At 51.5% G+C, this 12,370-nt stretch overlaps 1 protein-coding gene across 1 annotated transcript; it reads left to right on the plus strand.

Annotated features, from left to right (window-relative positions):
* The first annotated feature begins 5,358 nt into the window (after positions 1–5,358).
* LOC137446696 (protein phosphatase 1 regulatory subunit 7-like) lies at positions 5,359–11,223 on the plus strand. The gene is made up of 5 exons (XM_068149642.1): positions 5,359–5,403; positions 5,777–5,893; positions 6,352–6,456; positions 9,438–9,524; positions 10,849–11,223. The coding sequence occupies exons 1-5, from the start codon at positions 5,359–5,361 to the stop codon at positions 11,023–11,025; spliced, it is 531 nt and encodes a 176-aa protein (XP_068005743.1). The 3' UTR covers positions 11,026–11,223.
* The last annotated feature ends 1,147 nt before the right edge of the window (positions 11,224–12,370 follow it).

Genomic DNA, 12,370 nt, shown 5'->3' on the forward strand with positions numbered 1-12,370 from the left:
TTCCATAACATCAGGAGTGTGGCTAGAGGCCCTTGCAGTGAAGACTGAGGTAAAGAAGTTATTAAGCACCTCAGCCTTTTCCTCATCACATGTGACCATGTCACCAGTTTCCTTTCTGAGGGGGCCCACACCTTCCCTAGTCTTCTTCTTCCCATTAATATACCTGTAAAAGTTCTTAGTGTTCCCTTTAACCTCCCTGGCTAGATTCAACTCAAACTCTGCTTTGGCTTTCCTGACCAGGACTCTTGCTGCTCGGGCAGCTTCCTTATATTCCCCCTGTTCTACCTGTCCTTCCCTCCACTTCCTGTAGAGTTTCCTTTTAAGTAATAGTGTGTCCAGTAGCTCCTTGCCCATCCAGGCAGGCCTCCTAGCGTTCTTACCTGCTTTTCTCTTTGTTGGTACACAGAGCTCCTGGACACAGAGGAGGTGGTCCTTGAATACTGACCAGCTGTCCTGGGTCCCTCTTCCCTCCAGGGCTTTGTCCCACGACACTTTGGCTAGCAGATCCCTGAAGCGATCAAAATCTGCACGCCTAAAGTCTAGGGTCGTGAGCTTGGAATACTTCCTCCTGACTGCCCTGAGGATGTTAAATTCAACTGCTTGTAGCCAGGTGGGGGTTGGTCTCTTCTCCCAGGCAAGCAGCACCAGAACAAGAGGACACAGTCTCAAGCTGTGCCAGGGGAGGTTTAGGCTGAATGTTAGGAAGTGGTTTACAGCTTGGCCAAAGACTCTTCTGATCCCTGTCTTCTGGTCGTGACCAGCAGCATGCACGGGTGGCCAAGAAGGCCACTGGCAACCTGGCCAATATCAGGAACAGTGTGGCCAGCAGGAGCAGGGAGGTCATTCTGCCCCTGCACTTGGCACTGGTTAGGGCACACCTTGAGTCCCATGTCCAGTTCTGGGCCCCTCCGTTTAAGCAAGACGTTGAGTTGCTGGAAGGTGTCCGGAGAAGGGCAACAAAGCTGGGGAGGGGTTTGGAGCACAGGCCTGTGAGGAGAGGCTGAGGGAGCTGGGGTTGCTCAGCCTGGAGAAGAGGAGGCTCAGGGGAGACCTTCTTGCTTTCTACGACTCCCTGAAGGGAGGTTGTAGCCAGGTGGGGGTTGGTCTCTTCTTCCAGGCAAGCAGCACCAGAACAAGAGGACACAGTCTCAAGCTGTGCCAGGGGAGGTTTAGGCTAGAGGTTAGGAAGAGGTTCTGCACAGAGAGAGTGATTGCCCATTGGAATGGGCTGCCCAGGGAGGTGGTGGAGTCACCATCTTTGGAGGTGTTCAGGAGGAGACTGGATAGGGTGCTTGGTTGCATGGTTTAGTTGATTAGATGGTGTTGGATGATAGGTTGGACACGATGATCTTGAAGGTCTCTTCCAACCTGGTCCATTCCATTCCATTCCATCACCATCTAATCAACTAAACCATGGCACTGAGTGCCTCATCCAGTCTCTTTCTAAACACTTCCAGTGATGGTGACTCCACTACCTCCCTGGGCAGCACATTCCAAAGGCCAATCTCTCTTTCATCCTGCTCTATTCTATTCTGTGAAGACCTTCTTCCTAACATCCAGGTTTAATTGGTGAGAGCAACAGACTTGGTTGCTGCCACCCGCTGCTACGGGGTCTGAGTGGCCCCCAAATGGGGTTTGGAGGCAGGTAAAGGTTTCTTTTGGCATGTGAAGGGGTTTTGTGGGCATCTAGAAGGGGTGTGGAGCCCCCTGAAAGGGTCTGGGATAGTGTCAGGGGGTTCTGGGCTGGTCCACCTGCGGGTCTGGGGACATTAGAAGCGTCTGGGGGTACCTAAAACGGAGCTGGGCGTATCAGATGGGGGGTTTGGGTGCCTCCAAAGGGGTTTTGTGGGCATCTAAGTTGGGGAATCTGGGGGGGTCCTGAAGGAGTTGGGGGGTTCTCAGTGAGGTTTTGGAGTCTCTATGGAGTGCCTGGAGTCTCCTGGAGTGCCTGTGCTTGAAACCCCCCCAGAGGCCGGGCAGAGTGGTGCTCACAGTAGCTCTGCAAGCCTGCCATGGGCTCAGGAGGCTGTGCAGCTGTTAAACCTTTTCTTTTGCTCAAGCACAATCTTTCTGAATTCTTTTCTTGGATTTTTTTTTTTCCCAGGGTGATGTGAAACTGTCTGATTTTGGGCTAAGCACAGCTGTTCAGAAGTCTCAGAGACCTCAGCTCTACAGGAACCTCACACACAAACCCCCAAGTGCCTTCTGTGAGTACAAGCTGTCCTTGTTCAACATGGAGGTAGTTGAGAGCTGAAGCCAGACCACACCATAATTCCCTCAGCTTCCTCTTCTGCAGATTAAACAGTCCCAGTTCCTTCAGCCACTCCTCATAAGGCTTGTTATCCAGACCCCTCACCAGCTTTGTGGCCCTTCTCTGGACTCACTCTCTCACCTCTGTGTGCTGGGGAACACCACTTGTGCCCGGCCGTCCACCGGCTGGGTTTAACTCTGTTCCCCACCGCTCTTGGGGCCCAGCCATCCATCCTGTTCTGCTGTCCAGCAGTCCCTTTGAAAAAAAATCCATCTGAAAAAAGAAGTAGCAGAGAAGGAAAGCTGAAGCTGCAAAGACTGCAGTCCCCTCAGTTCTTGTGGTACCCTCTGTGAGATCCTAAGCCACCTGAACTGAGCCGGTCAGACAGCCAAGCTAGTGCAGCAGTGTCTTCTGGAGAGTTGATAGGAGCCAGTTCTGTGGGGTTTGTTGAAGTGAGTGGCCAGTCGTTCTACATGAACAATTGTCTTAGTGCTAGCAAGTAGGAGGCTCTGAAGTGTGGTACTTTGAGAGCTCCATTCATACTTGCCCTTCAGGAGGAGCCAGCTCTTTCATTGAAGGATCTTCCTGAGCTGTCCAAGTACAATTTCTGTTGACACTTTTCAGCTCTTACATCCAGGTTGCTGACAGAGGACGTTGGTTTGTGGGCCCTGGCAGCGACAGTTTTCCAAAGAGGAGCTCTAAGGCCAGCTGCAAGGTTAGGTTTGGATTCTCCTGGGGTGCCTGTGCTTGAAAGCCCCCCAGAGGCCGTGCAGAGTGGTGCTCGCAGTAGCTCTGTGCAAGTCTGCCATGGGCTCAGGAGGCCAGTATCTAGAGAGAGGGAGAGGGAAGGACAGAGACACTTCTAAGACAGTTTTAAAGAAATAATTATGAGAAGAGGCAAATTAATTCTGGGGACTCATGTGATATATCTGTTTAAGAGAAAAAAAAATGAAGGAGGTTTCTGACCATAACCAGGCTGACAAAGCACAGTAATGTGGTTTCCTATGGGATTCAACTCCTCCTGCATTGCATAGGACACTTCAACAGCTGTCCTGACGAGCTATAAGTAATGAACTTAATCCACCCTGTGCGAGCAATGGGGCAAAAGATTACAAAATCCATGTATGCAGTTGAGATGTGTTACGTTGGGACGCCCAGGATACAGCTCATCAAGCTCTCCTAGTATTTAGACGCAAGATGGAAGAAGGAAGGGGGAAGACAGAGCAGAAGGTCTATTTAAATATGAAACTCCTAGGCTGAAAGAAAAGAAAAACATTTTAAAGAGCACTCAGTGAGACTCTGTCACCAGCATAGCTAATCACAGAATCACTGAGTGTTAGGGGTTGGAAGGGACCCCAAAATAGCATCCGGTCCAACCCCTGTGCCAGTGCAGGATCACCTGGGGCAGGTTTTGAATGTCTCCAGAGACTCCACTAACTCTCTGGGCAGCCTGCTCCAGGGCTCTGGCACACACAGTGAAAAGGTTTTCCCTTCTGTTCCTGTGGAACTTCCTCCTTTTATTCGTCGGACACAGCGAAGCCGCTGGGTCGTGTTGCTGCGGCAAGGTGACCACCCTGTAGTTCAGGGCCTGGGTCTGTGCCTTCATGGCAGCCTGTTCCCTTGGCACCCTGTCAGCTTAACAGCCCTGTACTCGGGGCCTGTGTGACGAGTTGTGGAGCCCTCCATCCCCCTTCTGTCCCCAGCAGCAGCCCAAGGTCCCTGTAAGCAGGGCTGGGGAGGCTGCTTTAGGCAGCTAACAGGAACCAACCTTGCCTGGCCCTTAGGGGGCTGAGGTCAGTCCCTGGGCTCCTGAAGAGGTGGTGTTGCGCTGCTGCCAGGAGGGCCGGCCCTTTTTTGTTGTCCTTCACAGCAGAGGCTAAGATCTAAATGGGCTTTTGTGCCTCTTAATTTTTTTCCTACATGACCTAGCAACATCCTTAAACATTCCATGGGTCAACTCTCCTTCCTTCCCTGATGTTTTTCCCATAATTCACTCAGAAGCTCATTGCCCATCCAGGCTGTCTCTTCTGGGGCTCATCTCCAGCACATTGGCGCAGCCTGGTCTGAGCCTTCAAGGGTTCTGTCTTGAAGCAGGTCCTGCTCTCCTGGACCCCTTTATTTTTAAGGGCTGTTTCTCAAGGAACCTTCTGAGTTAGTTCCTTAAGTAATCTGAAGTCTGCCCTCCAGCAGTCCAGAGTGGAGGTTTTGTTGCTGCCCCTCTTAGCTTGACTGGATATTGAACACTCAATTATCTCCTGGTCACTGCACCCCTGACAGCCTCCAACCACATCTCCCACCAGCCTTTCTCTGCTTGTAAAAGGAAGGTCAAGCAAGGCCTTACCCCTGGTAGGCTCTCACAGCACCTGGGATAAGAAGCTGTCCTCCATGCACTCTAAGAACCTCTTAGACTGTCTCCCTCTGGCTGCCCATAGAGTCACTCATCAACCTCTCCATCCTGGTTGAGTGGTCTGTAACAGACTTCAACCAGGATGTCAGCCTTGTTGGCCTTCCCTCTAATTCTCACCCACAGGCACTCAACCTGATCATCCATGGCATCTAGAGCCCTCCTGATGTACAGGGCCACCCCTCTACCTTTTCACCCTGGCCTGTCTCTCCTGAAGAGCCTGTGGCCATCAATTACAGTACTCCAGTCATGTGAGCCATCCCACCACATTTCTGTGATGGCAGCTACATCATAACTTTCCTGCTGGAAAAAGGCTTCCAGCTCCTCTTGTTACCCGTGCTGTGTGCATTAGTGTACATGCACTGATTTCAGCCCCTTCCCCCTTCAAATCTAGTTTAGAGCCCTGCCAATGAGACCTGCCAACTCCCTTCTTAGAACCCTTTTCCCTCTGTGGGATAGGCTGTTCTCATGTGCTAGGAAAGCTGCTTTGAAGTCTCCCTGGAGCCTTCTCTTCTGCAGGCTGAACAGCCTCAACTCTCCCAGCCTGGTCCCACAGGGGAGGTTCTCCTGCCCTCTGTGATTATCTTGGTGCCCTCCTGGACCCTCCTTTGCAGCCTCGTGCCCTTCTTTTGCCGGGGGCACCAGAACTGGATATGCAGAAGCGTTGTGCAGAGAAGCTGAACAGTTTGTCTCTGCCAGTGCTATGCCATCACTGCTGAGCAGTGACAGATTCATGCTTGCCAAGTTGGTAATTGCTGCTCTGGATACACCTCATGGCTCAGGGAATGTCACTGTCACTGTTCTCTGAGCCTGCTCATTCTCAGCTCTTGCTACCTGGCCAGTGAAGGCAGCAGCTGGGACAAAGCAATACCGCCCTCACTAAACCCACCAGTAAAAAGTGCCACCAGCCACCTGTCACACGGGTGAGGTTTGCTGTCACTGCACTTAACTCCGCTCTTGGGTCATGGTGGGGGCCCTGCCTCGTGCACACCTTGTGTTGGATTCCCAGGCTTGTTTCTCAGGAGTGCAGCTCCAGGGGCCAAGGCTACAAAATGCCAGGCAGAGGGAGAAGCTGGAGTTGTATATCACAGCAGTGAATGTCTCCTGTTGTCACGTTGCAGGCAATTGAGAACAGCGACACCTTGGCCACTCTTGACAGCCTGTTCCTTGGGAAGAACAAAATCACCAAACTGCAGAACCTGGATGCACTGACAAACCTGACTGTGCTCAGCGTGCAGGTAGGGCTCTGCTTTGTCCTGTTTGCAGCAGCCTTCCTCACCCCCTCCCTGGAGGTGTTCCAGGCCTTCAGCAACCTGCTCCGGTGGAAAGTTGGGGCTGGACCTGGATGATCTTCAAGGTCCCTTCCAACCCAAACCACTCTATGAATCTATGAAATGAGTTATAGTAACATGTAAGCCTGTTGTTTGTAAGGACCCCAAGAAGACAACTTTCAGGCTACAGCTTTCGATGGGAGGGTCAGAATCTGATTCTTGCACACTTAGAGCCCCTAGACCCCTGGACCTTCCGTTGCGCATCGGTGGTACAAAGCTCAAAGGAACTGAGCTCATGAGATCAGTGTGCACCCGAGCAGACCCTTTCCCCTTCCCAGCCATACTTCAGAGAAAAGCCTTTTCTTCAGGGAGTCTCTTGGGGTTTGGTTTGTTTGGATGCCCTTACAGCACTGCTTCCCTTTCAGAATAACCGCCTGACCAAGATCGAGGGGCTGCAGAGCCTGGTGAACCTGCGCGAGCTGTACCTCAGCCACAACGGCATCGAAGTCATCGAGGGGCTGGAGAACAATGTGAGCAGGCTCTTGCTAGCTGTGCCTGACCTCTTGCCCTGAGCTGCTCTTATCAGTAGCTGTGCTTTTCAGGAAGGTTTTGTTCCTCAGCTTTCTCCACTTACATGTAAGGTTCTGAGTCCCTTGAAAAGACCTCAAAGATCCAAGTATTTGTTGTGTTAAAGTACCTTGTGTAAGTGGAGCTCCTCCTTGTGTTGTAAATGGGTTTTGTGGCGAGGTGAAGCACAAGATGCAATTAATGCAGGAGCCTGGCTCATGCCAGGACACAGAGGTGTTTGGGCAAGTCCGGAGGAGGGCTACAAGGGTGATCCAAGGGCTGGAGCAGGTCTGCTGTGAGCACAGGCTGAGGGAGCTGGGGCTGAGCAGCCTGGAGAAGGCTCCAGGGGGGCCTTAGAGCCTCAGGGGAGGTTCAGGTTGGATGTTAGGAAGAAGTTCTATACAGATCCTGGGATGCATCAGGAGAAGTGTGGCTAGCAGGTCGAGGGAGGTGATCCTCCCCCTCTACTCAGCCCTGGTGAGACCCCACCTGGAGTACTGTGTCCAGTTCTGGAGCCCCTATTACAAGAGGGATGTGGAGGTGCTGGAACGTGTCCAGAGAAGGGCCACAAGGATGATCAGAGGGCTGGAGCACCTCTCCTGTGAGGACAGACTGAAGGAGTTGGGGCTGTTCAGCCTGCAGAAGAGAAGGCTCCGAGGAGACCTAATTGTGGCCTTCCAGTATCTGAAGGGGGCCTACAGGAAGGCTGGGGAAGGACTTCTCAGGATCTCAGGTAGTGATAGGACTAGGGGGAATGGAATGAAGCTGGAGGTGGGGAGATTCAGGCTGGATGTGAGGAGGAGGTTCTTCACCATGAGAGTGGTGAAGCCCTGGAATGTGTTGTCCAGGGAGGTGGTCGAGGCCCCGTCCCTGGGGGTGTTTAAGAGCAGGCTGGATGAGGCTCTGTCCAGCCTGATCTAGTGTGGGGTGTCCCTGCCCATGGCAGGGGGGTTGGAACTAGATGATCCTTGTGGTCCCTTCCAACCCTGAATGAAACTATGAAACTATGAAACTATGAAAGAGTGATTGCCCATTGGAATGGGCTGCCCGGGGAGGTGGTGGAGTCGCCGTCATTGAAGGTGTTCAGAAGGAGACTTGATGGGGTGCTTGGTGCCATGGGTTAGCTGTTTGGGTGGGTTGGATTGGTTGATGGGTTGGACACGATGATCTTGAAGGTCTCTTCCAACCTGGTTTGGTTTATTCTAATAAAAGTTTATTCTAATAAAGAGCTGCCTGCCAGGACCTGAAGGGATCCTGCAGGAAGGCTGCAGAGAGACTTTTGCTGAGGGTGTCTGAGACAGGCTATGGGGGAATGGTTTGAAGCTGAGGCAGAGCAGGGTTACAGTGGAGCTGAGGAAGAAGTTCTTCGGTATGAGGGTGGTGAGACTCTGGCACAGGCTGCCCAGGAGACTGTGGATGCCTCCTGCCTGGGGGAGTTCAAGGCCAAATTGGATGAGGCCTTGAGCAGCCAAGTCTAATTGAGAGGTGTCCCTGGGCATGGCAGGGAGGTTGGAGTAGATCATGTCTGAGGTCCCTTCCAACCTGAGCCACTCCAGGATTCTCTGTGTCCCTATGCCCTAACCACTGCCTGCAGAGGAGCCGAGCACCCCAAGCCTGCTTTCCCCCACGCACAAGGTCTTGCACTGAGCAGTTTGCAGAGGAGATAATGACATTCCCAATTTGCTTAGAGAAGAGATAGAGGGGGGGAAAAAGAAAGAAGGAAAGCAGGCTAAGTGATGCCTGCCCTGGATATTCAGCTGCTGCTGATCTCGCCCCCTCCTCCAGGAACAGTGTAACCCTAATAATCCTTCTAGCACCCTGTAACGAAGGCTAATAAACACCTAAGGGGTTTGCTTGAACAAAGGATCTTGGCACCGGCCATAGGAAACCCCTAGCCCGTGGCTGGTATGGGGGAAGAACAAGTAGCAGGATGTGGGTTGCCCACCTGAGACCCCCCCAGCTCAGTCCCTCTGTGCCCCCCTGCCTGGTTTCCTGCTCCCCTGGGGGTTTCTGGGGTGAGGGACTTTTGGCAAGGGCTCGTAGGGACAAAAGGAAGTGGAATGGCTGTGAGCTGGAGGAAGGGAGATTTAGATTGGAGATTAGGAAGAAATTCTTTCCAGTGTGGGTGGGGAGGCACTGGTACAAGCTGCCCAGGGAGGCTGTGGATGCCCCTTCCCTGGCGGTGTTCATAGTCAGGTTGGATGAGACCTTGAGCAACCTGGGCTGGTGGAAGGTGTTGACGGGGGTTGGAACTGGATGATATTTAAGGTCCCTTCCATCCCAAACCATTCCATGATTCTGTGATCTTCAGCCATGGAAATGCTGCTGCAGCCTTTTACACAGCAGTTTGTAGGTAACTCTCGGTTCCTTTTGATAGGACATCAACTGGAGCTGGAAGTAGGAGGGAACGAACTGTGGCATGTGGCTTTCCTTTGTGTTAGTATCCATTTGAAGAAGCCTGTAGCATTTTCATTCTCACCCAACAGTAGATGATATTGTCAGAGAGCAGAGACAATCTGGAACTTAGCTGACTCTGTAAGGCAGAAAAAATCCTTTTTCTGGAACTCTTGAATTCCCTGCTGCAACAAGTTTGTTCAGGTCTGCTGCTGAAGAGGGCATTTGTGATCTGATTTTTAATGGAGCACTCTGCTTCATGTGTTCTGAGGAAAGGCTCACTCTTTAGGAGCCCTTGGCTGTGAATTGCTGTCAGACTAGTGATTGCTTTAATTTTTGTCATAAGGCTTCTGGGCTGTCAGTAACCCAGCTTCATTAAAAGTAATTGTCCTTGCTACATACATAAGCAGGGAGAGTTCTTGTGCTGCATGTAAACAGCTGGCAATAGTTTTTCTTTGCTTCCCACAGTTTCCAGCTCTGGGCTTGAAAAAGTGGGAGAGAGAAGATGGGAAGAAATTTTGGTCTAGTGTTTTTGTGTTTGCTTGTCTAGAACAAACTCACAATGCTGGACATAGCATCCAACAGAATCAAGAGGATTGAGAACATCAGTCACTTAACAGAGCTGCAGGAGTTCTGGGTAAGCATAGGATGGAACTGTCCCTGGAATGTCCCTACAGCAAGTGAACAAAAACCTTCTGGTGAGGAGCAATGGGAGGGTGGTGTACATCTATATCTCTGAGTAAGCTCAGATTCACAGATTGCACTGGGTTGGGAGGGACCCTCAAAGGTCATCTTGTTCAACCCCCTTGCACTCAGCAGGGACACCTTCAACTAGATCAGGCTGCCCAGGCCCAAAAGGAATTTGATCTTGAATGTCTCTGGGGATGCCCCCTCGATGGAGGTGTTCAAGGCCAGGCTGGATGAGGCCTTGAGCAGCCTGGGCTGGTGGGAGGTGTCCCTGCCCAAGGCAGGGTTTGGAGCTGGATGGTCGTTAAGGTCCCTACCAACCCACTCTATGATTATCTGCCAGGCAGCAAACAGTGCACAAAGTTTCCACTTCACTGTGGATGGCCGAGGTGAGGAAGTTGTTCTTGGATGGGGGCACAGCTGATCCATTGCTGGGGTTTTTTAATGATTATTTTTTGTTATTGCTGTTAGTGTTTAAAGGTGATACTGCTTTAGTCACTGCCTCTGCATCCAAAAGCAAAGGATGGCTGAAGTCTCCAGGTTGCCGGCAGTTGGAGCATCATCCCCTTGTAATTCCTCTGCAGTGCCAGCAATGAGGCACCTCCTAGGCTTGGTCCCTGGATCAGGGAGCTTGGCACTTTCTGGAGTGGAGGAACAGTTTTGGTGGGAAAGTGATGTAGAGGGGGGAGGAAAATGCCACTTTTCACATCAGTTTGGGACCAATTTTAATGTTTCCTGGGAAATCATGAAAGTAAAGATTTCAGTGTAAGAAGATCTTGGCAGTAAACATTTCTAGCCCTTAAGTGTGCAGTGGATCAACTGGGACACTGTTGTAAAGAGACTGTCTCAATGTCTTGCAGGGTGTTTTATCCTAATTCATAGATCACAGAATGGTTGGGTTGGAAGGGACCTTAAAGATCATCCAGTTCCAGGCCTCTGCCTTGGGCAGGGACACCTCCCACTAGACCAAGTTACTCGAGGCCTGGATATGCTCTCAGAGGGGTGGAGCCTTTGATCACTACCCCAGGACAGTGTAGGGATGGTTAGCCAGGGCCTGCCTGGAATGTCTGACAGGAAAGCACAGCTGGGAGGCTCCAGGGGGAAAAGGGTCACATAGCCAGGGCCATCTCACATGTGCATGAAGACTGTACAGTGCCACTGCCTTGGGCTTGTAGAAATCCTCCTGTGCGGTGGCTCTGTGGCGAGGCTGCTGCTAACCAGGCTTAGCTTGCAAGTATCTGTTGGTGTGAGCCTCCCCTGTATGTGCCGTGCAGATGAATGACAACCTGGTGGAGAGCTGGAGTGACCTGGATGAACTGAAAGGAGCCAAAAACTTGGAAACCGTCTACCTGGAGCGAAATCCCTTGCAGAAGGACCCCCAGCACCGGCGCAAAATCATGCTGGCCCTCCCCGCTGTCCGGCAGATTGACGCCACCTTTGTTCGATTCTAAACCTCCTCCTGCTGCCCTCCTTGGAGAAATGTCCCAGCTGGGTTTTCTATCCACTTAACCACACAGCCCAAGTCTTCAGTACACTGTCACAGAGCAGATGGTCAAGAAAAAGCACTGAGTACCAGATCCTGTGTACGATGCACTCATTGTTTTTGAGATGTTGTTGTTATTATTATTAAATCTTAATATGGAGACTTCTCTCCGTTTCTGCCTCTTGCTGGTGGGGGAGGTTTGGCCAGCATCATTGCCGCAGACTGAAGTCACCTGGAGCCACTTGCTGACTTCTCTTGGCTCTGTGACACAGCTTTGGGTTAGTGACATCCTTGCAAACATCACTGCCAGATCCAGTCACAGTGGTGGTCTGTCAAAGGATGAAAAGATGGGGAACACCGTTCATGTGGGGCAGAGTCAGAGAGAGACACCCATCCAAGTCACCCTCAGAGCTGCATCCGCTCCTTCTCCTCTGTCAAACGATAGAAAACTACAAGAAGAAATAAATGGGAAGGGTGATTGATTGGTGGTGCTTTGATTCATTCTGATCTGTGGTGGATTTGAATCTTTGGAAGCCTGGAATGAATCCCTTTGCCTTCAGCAGGAGATCAGTAGCATTAAACAGGACAATGTGACCCTGTGGAAAATTTTGCAGGTTCCATTTGTGGGCTGTTTTCCTTTTACATGCCCAGCCCAGCTCTGCTGTGAATTAAGATACCACAGAAGTTGCTGGAGGTGGTCAGGTGACACTGGGCTTCATGGTGGGAGCTGCACCCCACCGTGCTCCTGAACTGGGGTGATTGATTCACCTCAGCCTGCTGCAGGTACGTGTTTTTGGAGGTCTTGGAGCCCCCTCATAGCGTCAAGATCACTCCTTGGGGTCTATAAGAGTAGCAGCTTCTTGGCTGCTCCAGTGGCCATCCCTGCTGCACACCCCCATGTTGTCCTCTGGCCTGCTGCCTGGTGGCCTGCCCATTGGTGGGCAGCACCTTGGAGGTGGAGCTGGACTTCAAACAAGGCTGCAAAAAACAGCAGAAGCTTCTGCAGGTATGAGGTAAGCATGGTGCTTTACACTTACATGGCACCCCAAAATTCTTGTAGCAGGCACCCTCCAGGGTGTAGGGGGATACCTACTGCCCCCTCAACGACTCTCTGCAAGTCCCTCACAAAACAAAGGAAATTTGGGCTAGGCTCTTCATCTTATAACCTGGAGTGTTTTGCTTTGTGTGCTATTCAGATGAGTAAGTGCTCTGGTTCAAAACTGCATGGTTTGCTCCTGTGTCCTACCTTTTCCTGTCCCACTCTCCCCTTGTGTCACACCTTTTGTAGCCCCCTTTTCCCCCCTCCTTTTTAG

This window comes from Melanerpes formicivorus, unplaced genomic scaffold, assembly GCF_026170545.1.
Source record: "Melanerpes formicivorus ecotype bairdi unplaced genomic scaffold, bMelFor1.0.p_v2 SCAF_1, whole genome shotgun sequence".
In the NCBI taxonomy this organism is placed as follows: domain Eukaryota; kingdom Metazoa; phylum Chordata; class Aves; order Piciformes; family Picidae; genus Melanerpes; species Melanerpes formicivorus.